Source organism: Podarcis cretensis (assembly GCF_951804945.1).
Source record: "Podarcis cretensis genome assembly, chromosome: 1".
In the NCBI taxonomy this organism is placed as follows: Eukaryota; Metazoa; Chordata; class Lepidosauria; order Squamata; family Lacertidae; genus Podarcis; species Podarcis cretensis.
The window spans coordinates 81,659,065-81,682,840 of record NC_137170.1 but is presented as its reverse complement, the minus strand read 5'-3'; the positions used below and the strand labels follow the sequence as shown (position 1 = coordinate 81,682,840).

At 46.1% G+C, this 23,776-nt stretch overlaps 1 protein-coding gene across 1 annotated transcript in view; it reads right to left on the bottom strand.

Moving 5' to 3' along the window:
• Positions 1-1,456: 1,456 nt before the first annotated feature.
• LOC307200990 (uncharacterized protein) overlaps positions 1,457-23,776 on the bottom strand; it is a 36,277-nt gene continuing 13,957 nt past the window's right edge. The window contains exons 11-25 of the mRNA XM_079950098.1: positions 23,428-23,598; positions 22,061-22,231; positions 21,290-21,303; positions 18,328-18,351; positions 15,517-17,185; positions 14,183-14,269; positions 11,766-11,936; positions 10,996-11,169; positions 9,532-9,702; positions 7,508-7,678; positions 6,543-6,713; positions 5,387-5,557; positions 4,257-4,427; positions 3,464-3,634; positions 1,457-1,867 (exon numbers count right to left, since the gene is read on the bottom strand). Of these exons, the coding sequence (XP_079806224.1) occupies positions 1,780-1,867; positions 3,464-3,634; positions 4,257-4,427; positions 5,387-5,557; positions 6,543-6,713; positions 7,508-7,678; positions 9,532-9,702; positions 10,996-11,169; positions 11,766-11,936; positions 14,183-14,269; positions 15,517-17,185; positions 18,328-18,351; positions 21,290-21,303; positions 22,061-22,231; positions 23,428-23,598 (3,595 nt within the window). The 3' untranslated portion in view covers positions 1,457-1,779. The remainder of the gene's footprint in view (positions 1,868-3,463; positions 3,635-4,256; positions 4,428-5,386; positions 5,558-6,542; positions 6,714-7,507; positions 7,679-9,531; positions 9,703-10,995; positions 11,170-11,765; positions 11,937-14,182; positions 14,270-15,516; positions 17,186-18,327; positions 18,352-21,289; positions 21,304-22,060; positions 22,232-23,427; positions 23,599-23,776) is intronic.

Here is a 23,776-nt window from a genome sequence, read left to right as displayed (position 1 = left end):
TCCTCCTTCTGCCCATCTCTTTATTTGCTGTATTTTTTGCTCTATAAGGCACACTTTTTCCCTCCTAAAAAGGGGACATGCGTGTGCATCTTATGGAGCGAATGCAGGCGACGCAGCTATCCCATAAGCCAGGACAGCAAGCGGGATGGCTGCACAGCGCTCCCTCTTGCTGTTCTAGCTTCTGGCTTAGCCGCGCAAAGCCTCTTCAGGGCAGGGGGAGCCTTCATCCCACTGCCCTGAGGCTTCGCACGGCTATCCCAGAAGCCAGAACACAGAGCGGGATCACTGCGCAGCGCTCCCTCTTGCTGTTCTAGCTTCTGGGATAGCCCCTCAGTCCCTTCCCCCACCTCCTGGGAAAGCCCCCAAGAGCCCTGCTCCCTTTAAAGAGCTGTGCGGTGTGTGTGTACAGCTCTTGGGGGCTTTTCCCCGAGGAGGGAGAAGGGCAGCCCATCAGTGACTGGTTGCCCTTCTCCCTCCTCGGGGAAAAGCCTGCAAGCTCGTGAAAGGGAGCACTGAGCAGAACCTGGGATGCATACCGGCTCTGCTCAGCGCTCCCCTTAAAGAATATTTTTAATCTTGCATTCCCCCTCTAAAAACTAGGTGCGTCTTATGGTCAGGTGTCTTATGGAGCGAAAAATACGGTAATTCCTTTTTTGAATGGCTTTGTAGTGTTGAACGGCCATTCTGGCTGATACTCTGTGCCTCTTCCAAACCTATGATACCGTGGTGGCTGGGTTTGGAATGTATAAACGCAAGCTTACCAAACCAGTTTCTTTGTCTAGGCAATGGCTTTGGCTGGCTAGTTAAGCACCACATAACCAAAGAAGTTGCTTTGTGCAAAAGGACAAATGGGAGGACCTCCCCCTTCTCACCTAGATGCCAGGTAGGAGAACAATAGCCAGAGTTGGGTGTGACGAAGGTGGAAGCAGACTGGAAGATGGACACACAGGCATGCAGGATCTTTCCTCTATTCTTCCCTTAGGAGGACAGATCCTCCCAGGTGACCATGGGACTGGAGCAAGTACTGCTTTATGGTAAAGCCAAAAGCTTGACTGGAGAAGAGACCAATTCTTGCCAGAAATAAAAGCTGGTCAACGGGATTTCTGTCTATATATTTTTACAGCATGAAGTGAAATGGGGAAGCTGGTCCGCCTTCATAAGAATCTAATGTAAGCAAGATGTAGCTAATGTATGACACATTCCGATTCCAATGTGTTTGGTGTGTGGATAAGAGGGAGCATGTACCCTGGTGCACTAAGGCAACCAAGACGTGATAAAATAGAGCAAATGGTGAAGCTTCAGCCTTTAGAGGCGAAGAAAAACCCAGGAGAAACCAAGGTATACAAATGAAACATGTTACACACACACACACAAAAAAAAATCAGTTCTGTTGAGAAGAGCAGAATTCATGGAACACTCACTTTCACATCAACCAACCAGCAACAGAATAAACGGGTTAACAAACAGGGCAGAAATTTATTATTTGTTCAGCAAACAGTCCTACACTCAGTCCTACACCAGTAAGTAAAACTGGCTGCAGAAACTGGGCAGGGGAGTATTGCGGATATGTGAAATCCTATAATGGGCAATGGGTTCTTTTCCTTCCCGTTCTGGCTGCTGCTTCAACTCCCGATTCTCAGTATGGCCTGAAGGTTGGTTTTGTTGCTTCCCAGTGATTGAAGTAGGAGATGACGTGGTTCAGTGGAATCCCAGTTCCCAACAGAGCTATCCAGGTACTCCATCCATGACCATTCCTGTCCTCTGTCATCATAGCGGCTCCTATGTGCCTATAACCAGGTCAGGCTTAATCCTTTTCATGCTTCTAAGCTCTCTCACTGTGTCTTCAGATAACTCGTCAATATCGAGTCTGTGAATGGAAGAGAAAGAAACATTCTGTTGCCTCCTATTCATGGCAACAAAGACTATGCACAACTTATACACACTACAAAACTTAAGTGATATTTTTTTTTTAAAAAAGGCAGTTTCGAGGTCCCTGCTTCCCACTTTAATATGCAAGTTTGCATGGTGGTGCTGAAGATTTCCTGGGGGAGTAACTCCTCTCGTCCCCCGGAATTAGTTTCTAGGGAAGGTTCTGCAGGACAGAAATTGTGACATTTAAAGAATGGTTTCTTAATACATACTATTCTATTCTAGCACACCACTTTCACAGGTATTTGCTAAAATGGCAAATCTTTTTAGCCCCCTGATATACTGTGTACACTCCCCACCCCCCCACCCCAATTATATGGAGAGAAAGTCAAAAGTACAGAGATGACTAATGGGCCTTATCAGGCTCCTTACAGCCATTTAAGCTTCCACTGGGCTTTATTCCTCATTCATTTGCTTCCTTATTTAAACAGCTGAATTGCCTATGCAGCAATCACACTTATGCTCACTGGAATTCTATAGGACTCCTTGGTGCTTATCAGAACAAGTCAGGGTTTAAAAAACTCAGTGAGGGAGGTATCTCTAAGTAAGGAGCAGAGACCCAGGGTTCAGTGGTAGTGCTTAGATGCAAAAGCCCAAGGCATGTTTTTAGTGCTTAAGTAACAGATGTATTTGATGATATCAAGTAAATGGGTCTAGTTCAAAACCTGCGATTCTCATGAAAAGGACCTTCTACAGCATGGAGCAGGAACCTGTGGCTGGACTCCAAATCCCATCAGCCAACAGAGCCAATGGCCAGGGGTGATGGGAGTCCAAACATACCTGGAGGGCCACAGGCTCCCCATTCATAATTCACCGGCTTTAATCATTATACTCAGCAGAACAATACTATACATTCCATTCTCTATGTACTAATATGTTCCTGGGAACAGTCCGCCAACAGTGACTCCGACCTCCACAGGTAAGCATGCTCCTGTTCTTGACTTCTTTCACAAATGCCACTCTTGATTAGACAATTTCCCTTGTACCTTGATGTCCCAATGCCCGGTTCTACTCACAGTTTGATTGTCACACTGGCTCCCTTGGTTCTTCTCCTGTCTTGTTTTCTTAACTCTCCCCTTTAAAAGTCAGGGGCATCTCTGCCCCTGGGAACCTATCTTAGGTAAAGGTAAAGGTACCCCTGCCCGTACGGGCCAGTCTTGACAGACTCTGGGGTTGTGCGCCCATCTCACTTAAGAGGCCAGGGGCCAGCGCTGTCCGGAGACACTTCCGGGTCATGTGGCCAGCGTGACATCGCTGCTCCGGCCAGAGCCAGAGCCAGAGCCGCACACGGAAACGCCGTTTACCTTCCCGCTGGTAAGCGGTCCTTATTTATCTACTTGCACCCGGAGGTGCTTTCGAACTGCTAGGTTGGCAGGCGCTGGGACCGAGCAGCGGGAGCGCACCCCGCCGCAGGGATTCGAACCGCCGACCTTTCGATCGGCAAGCCCTAGGCGCTGAGGCTTTAACCCACAGCGCCACCTCTTAGGCAACCTCAAATGAACGTTGCACAGCAAGGAAGCTGCCTGCAACTTACTCAATTGCCTCCAGTCCACAGCTTGGGTCTTTCAGTCCTTCACAGAGAATCTTCACTCCAGAATCTCCCAGTTTGTTACCCCCCAGCTCCAGCTTCTTCAGACTCTGGTTGGTGCTGAGAGCAGAGCAGAGATCCCTGCAGGAAGCCGAGGTGAATTCGCAATTCCATAACCTGAAAAAAACCCCAAACAGCTAGGATGGGAGGGGCTGCTTATTTGTTCCTTACTTGTAAATACAACTCCACAAAGTATGAGGGTAGCAACAGTTCGGGAGAACTCTTGATATATTACAGGCAACCCCCAATTTGTGCCGGGGTTGCATTCCACATCTTCATGCGTGTCACCGTTGTTGGTGGAGTGCACATGAGCCCCCCCTCCCCCGTTACACCCTCTTCCGGGTCTGAAAGTGGTGTGCGCATCTGTGGTCACACACCAAGAGCTGCCTATACTCACAGTGATCCAAATTTCTTAACTAGTCAAATTCATTGCACTTTCCTCATTGTGTTTCAGTGCTGTTACATTTGTTCATAGAACAGAATTTGCTATGAAAAGCTACCTATTAAGAATTTCAGCTTTCAGGTTTTGTTGGGGTTTCGGGGGGTTGAAAAGAGAAAAGTTACTAGTCCTCACTCTTTGTTGGAAGGAAAAGCTTCATCATATTTCCATGTTCTTCTCACTGTTACCTTCTGTTAAGCATCCACTGCTCATTTCCTGACAATATTTTTGTTTTTGAAAAACTGAATTATTCAAAAACAGATTTAAAAAACGGTGTAGATAGGAAGATTTCTTACTTACGACAAAATCTGAAGCTTGCAGCCTGGGTGTTTCAGTGCCTCACACAGCAGCTTCATTCCTGAATCTCCCAATGGATTGTTCCATAAATCAATGTCTTCCAGCATCTGGTTTGTGCTGAGGGCAGAACAGATCTCTCCCCAACCTGGTGCTGTGATTTCAGTGCTACACAAGCTGCAGGACACAAGTGCACCTTGTGTGACCATGGGTTTCGGGAGGGGTAGAAGAGGGAGCCCCTGTGGTTTATGGTGAGACCACCAAGACTGAATTGGGTGGGTGGAGGGAGTTTCCTTGGGAAAGACACCAAAAGGGCAGGAGATATTGGGCAGCTTTTAACTAAGAAGTCCTGCTGATGCAGTGCACCCTTCTCCTCTCTCTTCGCCTGGCACTCCCTCTGCAACACCCCCACCCCACCTCAAATTGGCTCAAGGAGAAGTTAAGAGAGCTCCCAGAGCAGGGTGTGGAGGAAGAAGAAGGGGATCAGTCCATCTGGGAGGCTGAAATGTGATTTCCACAGCGCTGTGTTGAATGCCTCCATGTATCGTTGTGGTGGGATGGACCGTAGATTGGAGGTGGGAGGGGAGGAATGGGGTGGGCAAGGGAAGAGGTAAAGTCCGCTTAGAGGGATGGAAAACACAGGAGAAATTAGCCTGGAGTGGGGAAGGGTCTCCTTTGGCTAGGGCATGTGTACTTTTGCAATTATGAAAATGCACATATAAAGACATAAAAATGAAAACAAGAGAGTGGTATGAATGGATGGATGGATAAGGGAGGGATATTTCCCATGAAAACTACCATATTTTTCGCTCTATAAGACGCACCAGACCATAAGACGCACCTAGTTTTTGGAGGAGGAAAACAAGGAAAAAAATATTCCCAGAAGCCAGAACAGCAAGAGGGAGTGCTGCACAACAATCCCTCTCGCTGTTCTGGCTCCTGGGATAGCTGCAGAGCCTGCATTCGCTCCATAAGACACACACACACATTTCCCCTTACTTTTTATGAGGGAAAAAGTGTGTCTTATAGAGCGAAACATACGGTAGATTGCTCCCTCATATGCAACAGAACACAATTCCGGACCCACAAGCACTGTGCTCATGATCTGAACCCGAAGGAAGAGAGTTCTTCCTTACCACAATTTCTGCAACGGGCACTCTGGATGTTTCAGTCCCTCACACAGCAGCTGCACCCCGGAATCCCCAAGCTGGTTACCTCCCAGGAAGAGTTTGGTCAGTGTCTGGTTGCTGCTGAGGACAGAGGCAAGATCTGCGCAGCAGGCAGCAGTGAGATCACAATTGTACAAGCTACAGGAGAGAAAAAAAAACATTGGCTGTGTTATGTTCACACAAAAGCTAGAAGAGTCCCTCTGCATTCCTCCATCCCGTTTGCAAGTTTGTACCGCATCTAATCACTCTGTAGAACTGGATTCCGGCAGGGCATGGAAGAATAGGGTTTTAAGGGGATGGCTTGAAGTGTAAAGACCCTTCTCCCGTTTCTTCAGATCACCTCGCAACTTTCTTCAAATACAAACAATTCCTGTCACATGCAGCAATATCCTGCAGCCCCTATGTAACAAACTGGATGACAAGGGCTTTCTTGGTCATGCCTCAGCTGACAGTAGCTGCTACTGAACCCATTCAATGAGCAAAAATGGGCTTCTATTTGTTCCTCAAAGAGTTTCCTGGAGGTGCAGAAACTTCTCACTCTGAAACTCAGACAGAGAAGATGTGTAGTGACACTCTCAGCCAGGGGTAGGCAACCTAAGGCCCGGGGGTCACCTTCTCAATCCAGCCCGCAGATGGTCCGAGAATCAGCATGTTTTTACATGTGTAGAATGTGTCCTTTTATTTAAAATGCATCTCTGGGTTATTTGTGGGGCATAGGAATTCGTTCTTTTTTTTTTCTCTTCCAAAATATAGTCCGGCCCACCACATGGTCTGAGGGACGGTGGACTGGCCCACGGCTGGAAAAGGTTGCTGACCCCTGCTCTCAGCACTTGATGGCAGGAAATGTAAGCCAATTTTTTTGGTTGGGGTGGGGGTGAGGGGCAACCTGATAATACCCTATGAAGAGTTAAGGTGAAGGAATCAAAATTTAGGAAGGGATCTTGGAATACTGTGATTCCAAACAGAAACAAGTGATGCCTCAACAGGCTTGACTGTACAAAGTCGGTCTGGCTCCTGCTTGGGGTGCAGCATTTCTAGGATCCCTTCACTCTCATGGGGGGGGGGGCAACCTGGCCTCCAAAGATGCTATCCAACCCCAGAGGGATCCAGCCCGATTACTTGCTTGAGGAGCTGCAGCTTGCAGTGCGGATGCTTCAGACCTCTGCACAGAAGCTTCACCCCTGGATCTCGAAGCTCGTTACATTCCACCACCAGTTCTGTCAGAGTCTGTCTGACTGCGAGAGCAGAAGAGAGATCTCCACAAGAAGCAGCTGTAATATTACATCGGGCCAGCCTGTGTGAGAAAGAAAATATGAAAGAAAGACCTCTCCTGTTTATGTTTTCCTCCACAAACAGCTTCTGCTTGCTAGAAAACCCTGAAGCCTTTATTCCTAGCCACTGTCAGGATGAAGGAGTCTTGAAGGACTCAAAGTAACATTGCAGCTGTGCAGGCACTCTGAGGAAGGATTTTGGTTTGCGTATGCGGTTTTGGTTCACTCACAAGCACACAGCCTGCTCCTATTCACACCCCTCTGTGTGGTCTCAAGAGTCAATTAAAACTGACCAGACTTTGTTGTCTATTTCATGTTTCTAGGCCTGTCCTTCCAAATGCATGAGAAAGTTTATCTTTCATGTTCCTAAGAGCCAACACTCACCTCTGGGTCTGTGGATCAGCCACAGAGAGCAAGCAGCGTCTCTGAAGGCCCTTGGGAGTGCTGGGTCATGATCCATTTCCCCTCCTCCTTACCTTCAGGTTATTCCTCTCTTCTCCCTACATTCCTTCCTTTGCCTTTCCTCTTCTGCTATGTTTATCAAGCAACTTTTATATATATATATATATATATATATATATATATATATATATATATGGAACTATGTTCATATTCTTTCTGATATTTTAAAGTATACAGCTATTTGTTCCTGCATGCAAATATATTAACCCTCTCCCCAATATGCTGGATCAAGGATGCTGTAGTTGTGCAAAAGGGAATCACCTCTTTTCATTTCCCTTGAGAGCAGACATTTCTTTGTATTCTGCAATACACCAAATCACGGAACCCCACAGCACAAATCCCAGCCGCTGCTCACCTCAGTTTTTGCAGCTTGCAGCTGGGCTGCTTCAGCCCCTCACAGAGCAGCCTCACTCCAGCATCTTCCAGTCCATTATATTCTAGTGCCAGTTCTGTCAGTGTCTGGCTGGTGCTGAGAATGGAGCTGAAATCCTCACAACAGGCAGGGCTGAGCTCATTTGTGTCCAGTCTGCAAGAGAAAACAAACAGATCCAACAAGTGCAAACATGGCTCACTCACTTCTACAGGCCCCTTCTATTTCACCCTCTGATATGAAGAAGATACATTATTGTGAATTGTTGTTGTGAAATGAAACAACAGCCCTTCCACTCTAAATCACGGTGATCACGTCAGTGAATTTCTTCACTTTACAGCTGACGCAGCCTATAATTGATGGGTGATGAAAGGAAGGCTGTCTGCCTCCATAGCTGAGCTGCATGTATACCATGATCTGTGGATGGTTCTGATGTAAGAACTCAGGTTGGGACCCTTCAGCCAGGGCCTCACCTATAACATGATATTCACTGCAGCAAAGGCTGGGCACATGCTCCCATTTACTCTGTGTCCAGTTAGCTGCAACCCACGATCCATATCTACACTGCAGCGATCCTATTAAAGGCTGTGTTTTGATGCATTTCCTCCCAAATCAGCTTCAACACGACTTGAGAAAAAGAGCCACCTCGCTGTGCTTTAAGATGGTTAAGGGGTACCCAGCCAAAGCCTCACTCTCCCTGTCCTCATCCATCACTGAGTTCTCGGCTCTGGTGCCAGAGAATTCTTTTAGGCATGTGAGAAATTATTTTGTCATGGAGGTAATAGTAAAGGTAAAGGGACCCCTGACCGTTAGGTCCAGTCATGAATGACTCTGGGGTTGTGGCACTCATCTCGCTTTACTGGCCACGGAAGCTGACATTTGTCCGCAGACAGTTTATCCAGGTCATGTGGCCAGCATGACTAAGCTGCTTCTGGATAACCAGAACAGTGCACGGAAACGCCGTTTACCTACCTGCTGGAGCGGTACCTATTTATCTACTTGCACTTTGACGTGCTTTCGAACTGCTAGGTTGGCAGGAGCTGGGACCGAAGAAAGGGAGCTCACCCCGGCGCAGGGATTTGAACCGCTGACCTTCCGATCAGCAAGCCCAAGGCTCAGTGGTTTAGACCACAGCGCCACCCATATCCCTCATGGAGGTGATAAGACCACAGCTATAAAGGAGAAAGGGTGAGGATTCCTGAGAACTGGTTTGGACATTCAGCTCACCTCCATCTGACCTCATCACATACATGCCCTCCAAGGCACAGGTGGGGAACTGGCTCTGGCCAGGGAGCAGGATCCCATGCTGCTCCATCCCCACCCCAAAGAGTCAACCACCTGTCAGTCACCTGCTGTCAACAGAGTCCTCCTTTGCAGCCCTGATTGTTCAAATTGTACCTGCAAAGGAAGGCTTTTCCTTTGCTGCCAGAAAGTGCTAAATTCTGCCAGCGGCTAGAAATGAAGAAGCAGGAATGTGCTCCCGATTCTCCCTTTTCAAACTGGCCAGTTCCATGCCTAGTGTTATATATGGGATGGAGGAAACACCCGTGAGCCGGATGTTCACACACGGATTTTGCAATTGCAAGAGGTTTAGAAGACGAGTCGAAAACCCTGACATTGCATGCACACCTGAACTTCCTGGTCAATCAAACATTTCCTAATACCTTTATGCAACTGTAGCTGAACAGAAGGTCCTCAATGGAAATTACATGGAGGCCAGTCTGAAGGTCTGTTCCTACAGAGTGCTGGTTTACTCTGGTTCTGCTTTGCAGGGAAGAGGAAATAATAAGTGTTTGCGATATTGTCATATTTTCACCCCTCCCTTTCAGAAAGGCAGGGTGGGTTATCCTTTGTTTTATCAAGGAGAAGAAAGGCATGGATGATCCTACAGCTCTATAGAAACCAAGAGACCAGACTATGTTGTCCAGCAGGACCCCTGATCTACCCAGGACTCCTTGAAAGTAAGCTGCCCAAGGACTTCACATGGAAGGAATTTGGCTCCCACTTACAATAAAGTTTGCAGTATGCAGTTTGGATGTTTCAGTCCTTCAGACATCAGCTTCACTCCTGCATCTCCCACTTTGTTACATTCCAGGTTCAGCTTCATCAGAGTCCGGCTGGTACTTAGAACAGGGATGAGATCCTGACAATTGGCAGCTGAGAGATTGCAGCTGTCCAACCTGCATAGGGAGTGTGTGCAAAATTGTTATTACTTTTTTTTGGGGGGGGCACTTGCTGAGCCTGTGCTTCTTTCATACTTCAAGCTGCAACCAAGATGAGCTGCATCCCATTTGCACTGCAGTACACTCTCTCTCTCTTCCCCCCGCTATGCCATGTGCCAGAGTGTGGGAACAGTGAAGACTGCAGTCCTCAAGTTTGCTATCCCAAAGGCTTTCCTATCAGCTATTGTGTGATATTTTCAATAACTGTGATCAATTAATTGCTATCAAAGTTGGGTCTGAGGGTGGCAGTTCACTTTTTTGCCATTATAGTAACACAGCAAAATACACACTTTTTTTTTAATGGACAAATTAATTTGGGAGGGGGGAGTCTTGGGGATCCTACAAAAAAACTTTTGGGATTGCAGCACCACAGTGGGTGATCTGCGAGACTTCTGATTTCTCTTTGTCCCCTTGCAGCCCCCTCCCCAAAATCTGCTCTGGAGGGTTCAGAGCAGAATTTTGGGTGGCTGTGCAGTGCTAAACATGAAAGAGAAACACAGGGCATGAGAAGACATCAACTCATGCCATGATGATTCTCTTCCTAAATTTAAAAATAAAAAGTTCTGAGGCCTCAAACATTCAATCTTTTAAAAAGTAAGTGTGTGTTGGAGAGGGCCACAAAACATGACCTTGCTTTAGACTACTGCAGGATGATCTGTGTGTGACTGCCCTTGAGGAACGTTCAGAAACCTTTCGTCATTCCCCGAGTTGGTGAGGCTCATTTGACAACAACGAAAAGCTGAGCCTTTAGTGTCACTGGCTGGATCCTATGGAACACCCTGCCAATAAAGATTCAGCAGGCAACTTCTGTGCCAACTTTTAAAAGCCTGCGGGAAACTTTTTTATTCCACCAGGCCTACGCAGGCAATTGAGAGTACATCCCCCCCCCAATGGTCTGCTGATGTTTTTATTTTATTTTTGCCTTTAACTTGCTATGATGTTATTGTTTGGTTTTATTTTGTTGTAAATTCCTATTATATATTTTTATGATACAGCAGTATAATAACTATGTTTTAAAGCAAAATTAAAACTGCAGCTGGTGCAGTTTTGAGCTTACAATTCCACCATTGCCTGATTCACCTTGGCCCCCAGTGTTATTTCTGAGTCCATCTTAAAGTGCTGGCTAAGACCTAAAAAAATTGGATCACCTGCTTGGTAAGACCATCTGCTTATCAAAAAGCACTAGACCTGACCCACCAGCTCTGGGCTTTGGCAGTCTGGTTCTGAAAGGGACAGCGTAGTGCTCCTCACCCCAAGCTCTGCAGCTTGCAGTTTGGATGCTTCAACCCCTCACACAGCAGCTGAACTCCTTGATCTCCCAGTAAAGGATTCCAACCCAGTTCCAGCTCTGTCAGCTTCTGACTGGTACTGAAAACAGTGGAAAGGTCTCTGCCAGAAATGGAGGTCAGGCCACAGTCCTTCAGTCTGAAAGGTAAAAAAAAAGAGGTGAGTGGTTAAAAGAGTCTGAGATCGAGATGACATCATGTGGCTTCTCACCCTTCTTCTAAGACTCACGAAAAAGAAGGTGTGATCCAGCACAGGAGAACCTTGTGTCCTTTTCACTCCTTGGGGAGCATAGATCAAATTAAGCCCACTTGCCTAACTAGGTATAGTGATCGTTGGTTTCACTGAGAATAGTGAATAATTCATTGGGGAACTTAGTAATATCCATTTTCAAACAATGGTGCCTTTAATGTTGAAAGATGCTTTGGACTAAGAGATAAAAGTAAGTCAGATTAAAACTGATTAAAAACACACACATACAGTATATACACACTTTTCTATATGTGGAGTTCTGGGAAATAGTGGGCCCTTAAGCTTTGTGTTCTAGTTTAAAATTTTGAAATCTCTCCAAAACAGTCTTTTGTCCAAGAGGGAAAAATTGTGCTGTGGTTGTTTTTTAAAACAGCAAAACCCCTGAGTAATTTTGCACACCTGAAGACAACTGACGTCGTGCACCCTCAATGCCTTTATGTTCCACTGGGAATGCTTAGGCAGAAGAAGCTTTTTTTCCAGCTTACCCCAGTTTTTGTAGCATGCAGTTGGGATGACTCAGCCCTTCACATAGCAGCCTGGCTCCTGATTCCTTCAGAATAGCTGCCTGCAAGTCCAGTTCTACCAACTTCTGGCTTGTTGAGAGAACAGTGGAAAGATCTGCACAGCAATCGTCTGTGAGCTGGCATCCGTTAAGCCTGCAAATTGAGACAGAAACAGCTCCATTGGCCAGCTCTTTCCCTGAGTATCCTTTGGATAAATCCTCATAAACATGGCTGATTCTTCTCCATCATCTCAATGATGCAGCAGATGTTGATTACGCACAGGCCACCTCAATGTGTGTAAAACATTCTGCATCTGGAGCTTTTCTTTTTCTCCTGTGTTTTTCTCCTTAGGTGGTTCAAAGCACAACAGCTTTTAATATTCCCACTAAATTAGCACTCTTTCTCTGGGATTCACGGAAATGCTCTGGGAAGTTGCCATAGGCAAATGGAAGGCATTTGAGAAACATGCTAAAGACCAACAGATATGGGGAAATGGAACCCAGATGTAAATAACTGGCTTAGGAAGCAAGCGACTTCTAATTCTGTCCTGCATGGGAGACTAAGCTGTGGCCCTTTGGATGTTGTTGGGGAGGAACTCTCATAATCCCTGACACCTGGGGTCAGGCTTGCTGGGGCTGATGAGAGCTAAAATCCAGCAATATCCAGCGGGGCCACAGGTTCTCCTCTCCTACTGTACTGAAAACACACAGAGAGATGGACCTTCACATTAACAGCTACCTTGGCACTTGGGTGTGTTGGTCCACCCAGTGGTGGAGGAAGCCACTCGGGTGCCTGGGGCGGCATGCCCAGGGGTGGGGCGAGCCACCAATAGGAGTGGGGTGCACCGCAGGGCCTCTAGAGTCTGCCTGTCTCCTCCCACTCAGCCGCCTTACAGCTGGGGGCAGGAAGCGGGTGGATCGTTTGGACAGCGTGGAGAGACACGTGGCTCAGGCACGCTGCAGGCCCCGCCTGGCATTTTGTCACACACACCCCCCTCAGTGGTGACACCCGGGGCAGCCCGCACCCACCTCACCCCCTTCCTCTCCCCCTGGGTCCACCTGGTCTTTCCAGTGGCCTTCACTCCCCTCCTGCCAAGAGAGCAACATTTTTGTCGGGTCTTGCTAGCCAAGCCAAAAAGAGTAGATGACTTTCTGTAGTATTAAAGGTGTGTTGGGTGCTGGAGTGGCTAAGGAAGCAGCTTGCTAATGATTTCTGGAGGAAAGGCCAGCGGGGAGCCTGCCAATTTTGCTGCTCTGCAATCAGGGTGCCCCAGCAAGAAAGCAATCCCTGGCTGACCTCCCAAGCTTGGAGCCAGAGAATGTATGGGATCTCCATATAGTTGTGGGAATTATCTCCACCCACCTTCAAAGTCTAAGGTGGAGAGAAAGAATGATCACTGCTCACACCCACCAGAGGCCTGTGGCACATGAGAATGGAGAAGCCTGACCCTCCTGACATGTGATGACTGACATGTGAAGGAAACTCTCAAACACTTAATTGTTAGTACAGTTGTACCTCGGTCTAAGAACAGTCCTGTTAACGAACAATTCGGGGAACGAACTCCGCAAAACTGGAAGTAGGTGTTCCAGCTAGCAAACTTTGTCCTGAAAGCCAAACGGAAGCCGAACGGTTGAAGGGCACCGGCGGCAGGAGGCCTTATTAGGGAAAGCGTGCCTCAGTTTAAGAACGCTTTCGGTGTAAGAACGGACTTCTGGGATGAATTAAGTTCATAAATGGAGGCACCACTGTACCTTGGTTGTCGAGCGGCTTGGCTCCCGAACAAATCAACTCCCAAATGTCCAGTTTGCGAACGTTTTTCAAAAGCCGAACGTCCGACTTGACTTCCACAGCTTCCAACTGAGCACAGGAAGTTCCTGCAGCCAATCGGAAGCTGAACCTTGGTTTTTGAACAGCTTCAGGAGTTGAAGGGACTCCCAGAATGGATTAAGTTCGAGAACCAAGGTACCACTGTATTAATTTAAGCTTTCCCTAAAGAGGGGCTGGGTGCAACTCTCACAAAATCATTGAACTGTACAGTTGGAAGGCACCCCAAGGGTCATCTGTGTAGTTCCACCTCACGTAATGCAGGAATCATAAAGTTCAACATACATCTTGCTGACAGATCTGTTTCGCACTTGATCATTTGAATATTGCCAGAGAAAGGAGCTGATGGTGAGATCTAATATAGAGTCCTCCGTAGCCTCCCAAAACTTTCATGACCTCAGACATTTCCACTTGCCAGTTATTCAGCAAACCTCTGACAATGTGGGGCTGCCCTGGGACCCATTGAGGCACTGCTGTGGAAGTACCTGAACCTCAATAAGACACACATTAGCTGAGTGTGTCTGATTCAATAGAGCCAAACAAGTAACAAGGCAGGGAAAACAGCTGTGACTTACTCCAGTTTCCTGATTTTGCTGTTTGGATCTTTCAGTGCTTGACAGAGAAGGTAAACTGCTGAACGCTCCTGTGTTTTCTGATCAGGCCTAAAAAGGTAGAAAAGTTCGTTATGTTCTGTTTTCTAATATAAAATGAGCATAATGGACAAAATATGCTTATTGGTTATGGTACCCTTTCTGTTTTGGGAGAGAAAAAAGCAGTTTTAGTGATTGCACTACAAACTTTAAACTGGTTTGAAAGAAGTTTAACTGTCGCTACTTCTTTCCAATAAATGTAGGAAGTTCTAGGTCTGTAAGCGTGGTGATCATTCTTCCTCAGAAAGCCCTGGGCCTTTTACGAAACTGCATTTCCCAAGGTGCTTAGGACAGTTAGCTATACTGGCTGGGGCTGATGGGATTTGGAGTCCAAGAGCAGTACACCTGAAGGAGTATACGTGAAGGAGCGTCTCCACCCCCATCATTAAGCCCGAGGTCCTCCTCTGAAGGCCTTCTGGTGGTTCCCTCACTGCGAGATGTGAGGTTACAGGGAACCAGGCAGAGGTGGCGCCTGCCCTGTGGAACATCCTCTGATTAGACGTCAAGGAAATAAACAACTATCTGACTTTTAGAAGACACCTGAAGGCAGCCCAGTTTAGGGAAGTTTTTTATGTTTTATTGTGTTTTTAATGTTCTGAGGGACTCGGGTGGCGCTGTGGGTAAAACCTCAGTGCCTAGGACTTGCCGATCGCATGGTTGGCGGTTCGAATCCCTACGGCGGGGTGAGCTCCCGTCTTCGGTCCCAGCTCCTGCCCACCTAGCAGTTTGAAAGCACCCCCAAGTGCAAGTAGATAAATAGGTACCGCTGTATAGTGGGAAGGTAACGGCGTTTCCGTGCGCTGCGCTGGTGCTGGCTCGCCAGCTGCAGCTTCGTCACGCTGGCCACGTGACCCGGAAGTGTCTTCGGACAGCGCTGGTCCCCGGCCTCTTAAGTGAGATGGGCGCACAACCCTAGAGTCGGACATGACTGGCCCGTACGGGCAGGGGTACCTTTACCTTTACCTTTAATATTCTGTTGGGAGCCGCCCAGAGTGGCTGCAGAAACCCAGCCAGATGGGCGGGGTTTTATTTATTTATTATTTATTATCCAGAGGACCCCAGGTACTCCCACCCCTGCTCTACAGCTTAGCATAGACATAATCCAGATATAAAGGGGAGAAGAAAGAAAAAACAGAAAAAACAGAAAAAAGAAAGCAAAGAGCAGAAGTCTTGGTAATGCATATTATGAGAAGTAAGAAAGAAGAGGAATAAAAATCAGCTACAACAGTAATACAGTTAAGAGTTTGGGTCCTACTTACTGACATGGATGACTGAGATGCCCTGGAAGTTCTTCTCCCTCAGGTTCCTTTGACAGAAACAAACATCCGTACAGGCAAAGCGCCTCCAAGTGTAAACAGTTCTGGACACAGAAGGAGAGAACAGCTTGGTCCAGGGGAGTAAATGTCAATCTGTCCATAGTTACTTCAGTCAAATGGTTGAGAGCACATTGGGCAAATTCCTCTTCTTGGGTTGCATACAAATAGTGAAACCTCTCCAGCGGGCGATAATTTGGATAATCTGACTTAATCTGTGTGTCCGTTTTAAACCAATCCAGCAAGTCAGCCTTAATTGCAGGTGAAATTTGCCACCCAAATTGTTCTTTCAGGTATTCCATTTTTTCTCTGTTTAATAGGCTAAAGATGAATTGGGCAAATAAGGTCAAATCTCCTGGGTCTTTGCCGCATCCTTCTAGCGAGTGTTCCAGATCTTGCTTCATAGTCTCAGGATCTTTGGGCGTGTCTTCCAAAACATAGAACAAGGCCGCAAGAAACTCTTGTACACTGAGGTGGAGGAACCTATAGAGACCTTCAGAATCAGGGTCTTTCTGAAAAAGAGCAGGAGGAAGAGAACCTAAGTGACCTGAACTTTGCTTCTGGATTTCTTCGGCCTTGAACAAGGTTTTGTTTTTCCTGATTCCATCAGCAGCCAGTGAGCAGAGCCCTCTCATATTCCACTGCCCTGAGCTACTGCAGGGAGACTCAGTCAAACGGGAGAGATAAAGTGCATATACCGCAGTGAGTTTTTCAGGCACTGGCACTAGATCTTCCTTGCCCCTGTCTAGCTGCTGTTTCATCACAGTGCAGAGGACCCAGCACAAATTGGGGACAAAGGATAGGGCAAAGAGTGCTTCATCCCCTTTAACGTACCTAAGAGCCTGTGTTGCTAATTTTTGATCTCCAAAGACCTTGAGGAAATACTCTTCTTTGCCCTCCTCAGAAAAACCCAAAAGTCTCACGCAGCGTTCAGATTGCAGGCAATTCCTGAGACTTTCCAAAGGGGATGGCCTGGTAGTAATTAGCAGGCAGGCCTCTGGAAGAAGGGCTCTGTGAAATAATGCACTCAAGAGGACTCCCACCGGCTTCTTCTCCCTGGGATCAACGCTCGGGTTGTCTTCCTGGTGTTCGATGGAGCAAGTGAGTTCATGAAAGCCATCAATTATGAAGAGAAGCTTGACAGGGTTTTCTAGGAGTTCCATTATCTCTTCTCTCTCTCCAAGCTCAGGGTCACCATTTAAAATCAAGTCAGCCAAGTCCGCCTGGCCCTGAATGAGATTCAGTTGCCCACAACTGAGGTAGAAAAGGTAATCAAATCTCCCGGGAAAGAGTCTTCCAGCTGCCCAGTCTAGCAGAATCTTTTTGGCCAAGGTGGTTTTCCCAGTCCCAGCCCCTCCCAGGAGCACCACAGTCTGTGGTCCATCGTTGTCAACCTCAAACAAGGCCTCGGTGGGAACGGCATCCATTTGCTCTGACATGACCCCAGAATGTCTCCATGGTCTGTGCAGTATTTCAGTCTCTCGTCTATCTCCATTTGCAAGAATTAGTTGCTCATATTTTCCATTGGGAGGCCCACAGACCCCATGGCTAGCGAGCCTTCTTTCAGGGCTTCGGTATTTGTCTCTAATATGTTCTCTGTATTTCTCCCTGTAATCTAATTCAGACATTATTTGTCATTAGGCATACTTTACTAATTCTGAAAGAAACTGAGCAAGCAACAATGTGGATTGCAAAAAAATAATTAAGCTTTTGGTGTATTTGACAGGCTTTCTGAAATATATTTGGCAAAATGCTACAAAAGCTGGGTGAGTTCACGTGGTTTTTTACATGGTTCCTTTCCAGAACCAGCTCCCCGTGCTGGGAAATGTTAACACGTAAACTGATTCACAGAGAAAGTACCGTATTTTTCACCCTATAGGACGCACTTTCCCCTCCAAAAATGAAGGGGAAATGTGTGTGCGTCCTATGGGGCGAATGCAGGCTTTTGCTGAAGCCTGGAGAGTGAGAGGGGTCGGTGCGCACCAACCCCTCTCACTCTCCAGGCTTCAGGAAGCTATCCGCAAGCCTGGGGAGCCCGGTGGGAGTTCCCGCCGGGCTCCCTAGGCTTGCGGATAGCAGCCTGTTCTGGGGGCTGGGGCCGGGGGAAGCCTGGGGGGGAAATAAATTTTTTTTTCTTTATTTCCCCCCAAAAATCTAGGTGTGCCCTATGGGCCGGTGCACCCTATAGGGCGAAAAATACGGTATTTTTGACAGAGAAAAGTTCTGTTTGAATTAAGACCTGTGACAGCGGTTTACAAGCTGCAAACCTGTGCACATTTATGTGGGACTAAGTCCCACTGAACTCAGGACTTCTAAGCAATCTCCATAGGCCAGCACTGTACAAAATCCTACTGTACAATATCCTACTTCAGACACCACCCTTGTCTTGCTCCAACACTCCTCCTTTCAGTTGTCCTTAAAAACCCACTTCCTGGAATCCAGGAATTATCACATCAAGTAAGATTCTGAATCACAGCAAATGCTCCCATTTTCAGACAAATGGCAGGTTGCCCGTAAAGTCCCTCCATCTGAAAGCAGAGATGAGCACTGCACCCCAAAGTCGAATTCGACTGGACTTAACTGTCCAGGGGTTCTTTACTTTAAATCCCCCCTATTTTTGCAACTCCAAAATTATCAAAATGACTACAATACTGCTCACAATTCGGTTACATCAAAACTCACCAAAGTCCACCTGATTTCAATTAAGCAACCTGAACTAATCTGAACAGGATTGCAAACAAAATGATCCTGGCTTACCTGGCCGCATCGGTGGTGTCATTTATGAACATGAAAGAGAAAACGAGCAAAACCAGGACACTACTTCCCCTGGAACACAAAAGGGCAGGGTCACCTGCAATTTCTTCTCAGTCTTAAAATCCAGTACAATCTCTACAGTGCAGACAGCCCTTTGTACGTCATCAGTTTCTGTTTAAGTTTAAATGCATTCAGCAACAAGGAAGTATCCCGAAGAAAAGGGTGGAGAGAAATGGATTTGTCCTCGGGTTCCGGTAATCTTACACTGAAAGTCCACCATCTGCTGGTGGAAGTCAGTATTAGTGTGACCAGACCAGACCAGAAAAATCAAGGTATGTGGCTGCAAGACAACCTGCAAAAGCGCCATGTAATCAATTTTGAGAACCTTTTCGTGTAGTGGAAGAACAGATTTTAGCTTAATATTTTAACTCTGGACAGTGGAACAGGCTCCCTCACAAGGTGGTGGCCTCTTTTTCCTTGGAATATCCAGACACCAGTCAATATCCAGACACCAGTCAAGATCGATTAAATGGTGTTTATTTAAAAGGCATAGCTTGTGGAAACATGCCCTTCACAGGCAGTGGAGAAATGTTACACTGAACACAGGAAAAACAGCATTCACTTCATACTTCACATGGAAGCAATGCATTGACTATTCAGCCTAGTCAAATTTTCACACAGCATAGCAACAGAACGTCAGCTTTTTGCCTTATTCTCCTTGCCTTGACCAGCGCCCACTGCTTTATAAGCATTCCCCCGCTTCTACTGTCTGCCCAGCTATGTAATTTTGCCCACTCTCAAGTGTTTGGCTGCATTACCTAGAACCCTTTTCAACATACACTGGCTTTTCTCCATGTTCTTCAAACAGTTTTTTCCACGGCAAGGGCATGCAAGCAGATAGCTATAGGCACACTTTAAAAATAAATAAATAAATCTCCACCCAAGCAGTGCACACAAGCCAAGGCAATTGTAAATTCTTAGCACACAGGTTTGCATTTTTCTGATTTAGTGCAAATCTAAGAGATTAATTGTTTTTTTAAAAACCTACATAAGCTACATTCATTCCCCTGTGAGAAGCGTGGCTGAAAAAGAAATGAAAGCACTGAAGAGGTATTGGGTGGGGACGTAGCAAGGGGAATAGTAAAAAGTGACAATTGATCTCCCCACCCAAAACCTCCAGAACAATTTGTCTGCAACTCCAAGTGGAGAGGTCCCCCCTCAAATTTTTTTATCAGATTCTACCCACATTAGGTAAACTAGAATTTAGAAGGGAGAAGTCTCAAGATGGTGTTGTTTGACGGTAACATCACGTGGACAGTGCAAATTAAATGAGAGTGCAAACTGCTGCAAGCACACAGGAAACACAGGTGTAGACAAACCTTAAGCATCTCATTGGAAAGTATCCCAATGTTTAAATAATTGGGAGGGGACCCAACATTTCTAACTCCAGCATGGAATTTTCTATGGTCTATTCACACATAAAATCGCTGATTGGTTATAGTGTTTGTGGTACATGGTAAGCAGCCATTGATGAACAGTTGCAGTAGTATTGTAACTATTACACAACTGGCTACTTTTAAATAATGGTGTGTGATATCTCTCTCTCTCTCTGTCTCTATTTAGCCTACCTTGACCACTACAGTGGTACCTCGGGTTAAGTACTTAATTCGTTCTAGAGGTCCGTTCTTAACCTGAAACTGTTCTTAACCTGAAGCACCACTTTAGCTAATGGGACCTCCTGTTACCGCTGCACCGCCAGAGCACGATTTCTGTTCTCATCCTGAAGCAAAGTTCTTAACCTGAAGCACTATATCTGGGTTAGCGGAGTCTGTAACCTGAAGCATATGTAACCTGAAGCGTATGTAACCTGAGGTACCACTGTAAAGGGCTTTAAAACCACTTACGACACATAAAAACAGATAAAATCCAACACAGCTTTAGAATTACCAAATAAAAATGAAAACTCACAAACAGCAAATGCAATACAGCGTTTAAATAACAATAAAGAATCAGACCAAAAAGAATACCCAAGACCAAAGGGCCCATTGAAATAAAACAGGCTTTGTAGCTGAATGAAAAGGCTGGGGGCCATTCAAACCTCCAAAGCCATTCCACAACCTGGTTACCACCACTGTAAAGGCCCTGTCTCAAGTCTTTATCAAACCTATACAGCTCTGATGGCAGTGAGGCACAAAGAAAGGTAAGTTATAGGGCAGAACGACACCTTTAGATTGCATGGATGATAATGGTATGGGGTCTTACAGCCCTAACAACCCTTTTTTCCTGTATACAACCAAAAAGTTGATTCTATTTATTTCCTGGAATTTATATACTGCTTTATATACTGGTTTTTTTTTGGGGGGGGGGGCACCAAAACTTCAAAGTAGTTAATTTGCTCCCAGGGACAAAACTAGAATTATTGCAAAAAATTTGAAATAATCTCATATGAACTATGTAACGGGCACCCACAAGCAGCCTGCAGAAACTTACATCTCAAATTTATTTCCCCTTCAAAGTGAAGCTTGGTTGGGTCGGTGACTTTTGGTTGCCATTTCTCAACAATGATATCTTTTTGATACAAGCATTTAATTGCCAGAATTACTGGGTGGAGTTTAACCTTGTGCTCTTCCTGTTTATCCATCTGCGCAAGCATTCCTGCCTGTCAGATGGAAGTCTCCCCTCCTCCCCCTCAGTACTATTCCAGTTTCTCTCCAAAAAAACACAGCCAAACCAATTTCAGTGGGGTGGAGGCACACAGAGGGCTCAAGGAGGGAGGAGTTATTGCATAATGAAATATATAATGCATATTATTGTATAATAAATAAAAGGGGGGGAAGAGAGAAAGCCACACGGTGCAAGTGAAAGTCTTTGTGCAGGTCTTCTGCCAACAGAACCGATTAGGTGAATCCTGCCCATAGTTTTCTTAATCTTCACTTCTTTCATCACTACTCGGGTATGCCAATACGTTCTCCATTCAACCTGTAATCAAAAATCACATTTGATTTTCCAGTATTGAGAAAGGACAAGTTCTTGGTCAAGTTCTAGTTATTGCTAGAAATAAGTTCTAGTTATTGTGGGAAATAAGGCCCCAGGTGTTTCATCCTGAAACGCAAAATGCCTGGTTGTTCCATATACAAACTAAAAACCCATCTTTTAATATTCTTTTCTATAACATTTGCAGAAGGATAGTAAGCCTGCACAGCCTAAACAATGGTTTATTTTCCTATTTTAAGCACAAATTTGAATTGTCACTAAAGCTTTAGGCTCCAATCCTATGTATCAGCATTTGCCAACCTGGTGCACTGCTTTGGGGGGAGGAAGAGCCCTCCACTCTACTCGCATAATCGGACACAAATTTGCATATGACATACAACATATGCAAATCTGTGTCCTCTTTTGCTACCAGAGGGCCTGATCTACTACATACATGTATTGGGCTGAGAAAATTGTATTGGCACTCCTGCATGTGCTCTTCTGGTATAGCACCTTAAACCAAAAGCTAGACGGACCGCCAGAAGTATTAAAACAAGGCCAGATTCTTTTAAGAATAATCCATCCTGCTGGAATATATGGCTCAGGGGTAAGAGTAACACCTAGACCCAATCCCCTAGAGGCCACACTCTGACATGACAGATTTCCCCTACAAGAAATCCCAGATTCTGGTAGAATTGCAATTTCCTTAAGTGCCCAATCATTATGAGGCACGATTTCAAAATGGCTGCCGGAAATAACTCACCATAGTCCCTGCCGTCTTCTCCTTCCATGTTGCAGTGCATTTCTGAACTGATCCTTGCCAGAGGCTCCCAGGACGTCATAGCTGACATGCAGTCTGGTCAGTGACTGGTTTGTAGTCAGGGCAGCGCAGAGGTTCTCACAAGCAGCAGGTGTCTTGCCACACCCATGCAGCCTACACAATGTAAGGACAAATCCCCAGTGACACCCTTCATTCTCACTGTTGTGGCTTCAAAATGCCTGGCACTAAATAACTGAATAAATAATCCAAGACCTGAAGCGCAGGGAGATTCTCTCACAGCAACTATCTTCCTCAGGACCAGGCAGCTTCTGTTAGGATCTCCACAACCCTCACCAGCCTCTCATGCTTTTAATGAAGGGCAACAGCAATGGTACTGGGGCATATGAGTTGTCCTGCCATTATGACAGGATTCAAAAGATCTAACCATGTATGTGATCACCTCCCTTCACCTGCTCAGATTATCTATTGCAGGCTTAGCCAAGGGCCACATTCCATTATGGACAACTTTCTGAGGGCCACAATCAGTGGTGGGCAGGGCTAGATGTAAATATGGACAGAGCAATGGATGTGAATCTTACTTTTGCATATAGTGGGCTACATTCCACTGGTGCCAAAGCCAGTAGTTTACACACACACACACACACACACACACACACACATACATACACACACACACACACACACACACACACACACACTTCTCCATTCTCCTTCCAAGGAAGGAAGAGGTGTTTCACTGTTCAAGGACACATTCCAACTGGCAAAAGTACTCAAAGGGAGTATGGCCTGGGAAAGAGTATGGCCTGATCTGGAGAGAGTCCTAAAAGCCAAATGACTGGAGAGTCTCATTCAGTCCTTGGGACTGCGGTTGCCCAACCCTGATGTACGACTTCTCCTGAAAAACCACACATGGCAGCCTTCTCCCCATAGCATGAATAAGAGGCAAGGGGATTGGTATTTAAACTTGCATGTGAGGCACAAGGAGGGATCGATTGTCACAGCCATGTGGTCAAGCCACTGGGCAATACCTTCACTCTCTGCTTTGCACAGGATGTTGGGGAAGCCTTTCCCCTGGAATTCACAGAAGATCTACTTTAAATATTATCTACAATTACCTCCAAGCAGAAACTAGATAAGGCAGGCTGTCTGTGCTGGGCAGAGTGACAAACTGGGGCACATGCGTGTTTGTTTTCTTAATATGAAAAATCCATACACAGTAACACAACTATTTTTAAAATGCAGTTGATACTGAGTTCTCATTTTTAACAACCGTTGCAGCACCCTGACAAATGAAAACAAGCATAGATTAAAGAGAGTGTTGTGCTTCTGCAAAGGAGCTGGTGACCTACTCTAGAATCTCCAGTTTACAGTCTGGGTGTTTTAGCCCCTCGCAGAGCAGCTCCACTCCCTTGTCTTCGATTTCATTCCAAGCCAGATCCAGTTCTATCAGTGCCTGGCTCTCCCTGAGGACTTCAGCAAGATCCCCGCCACAAGCATGTGTAAAAGAGCAGTGGGACAACCTGCATGGAACAGTAATAAGAGTTATCAGGATGGAGGAGTTATAAACATGACATCAAGAACAACAGTGACCTGTCGGACTCGAACAATTTGAGAAGCTTCAACTAAAATGGGTTCCCTTTGGTCACCCACAGTTTAAAACTAAGTAAAAAGGGGAAACATTTTTGACATTCATACTGG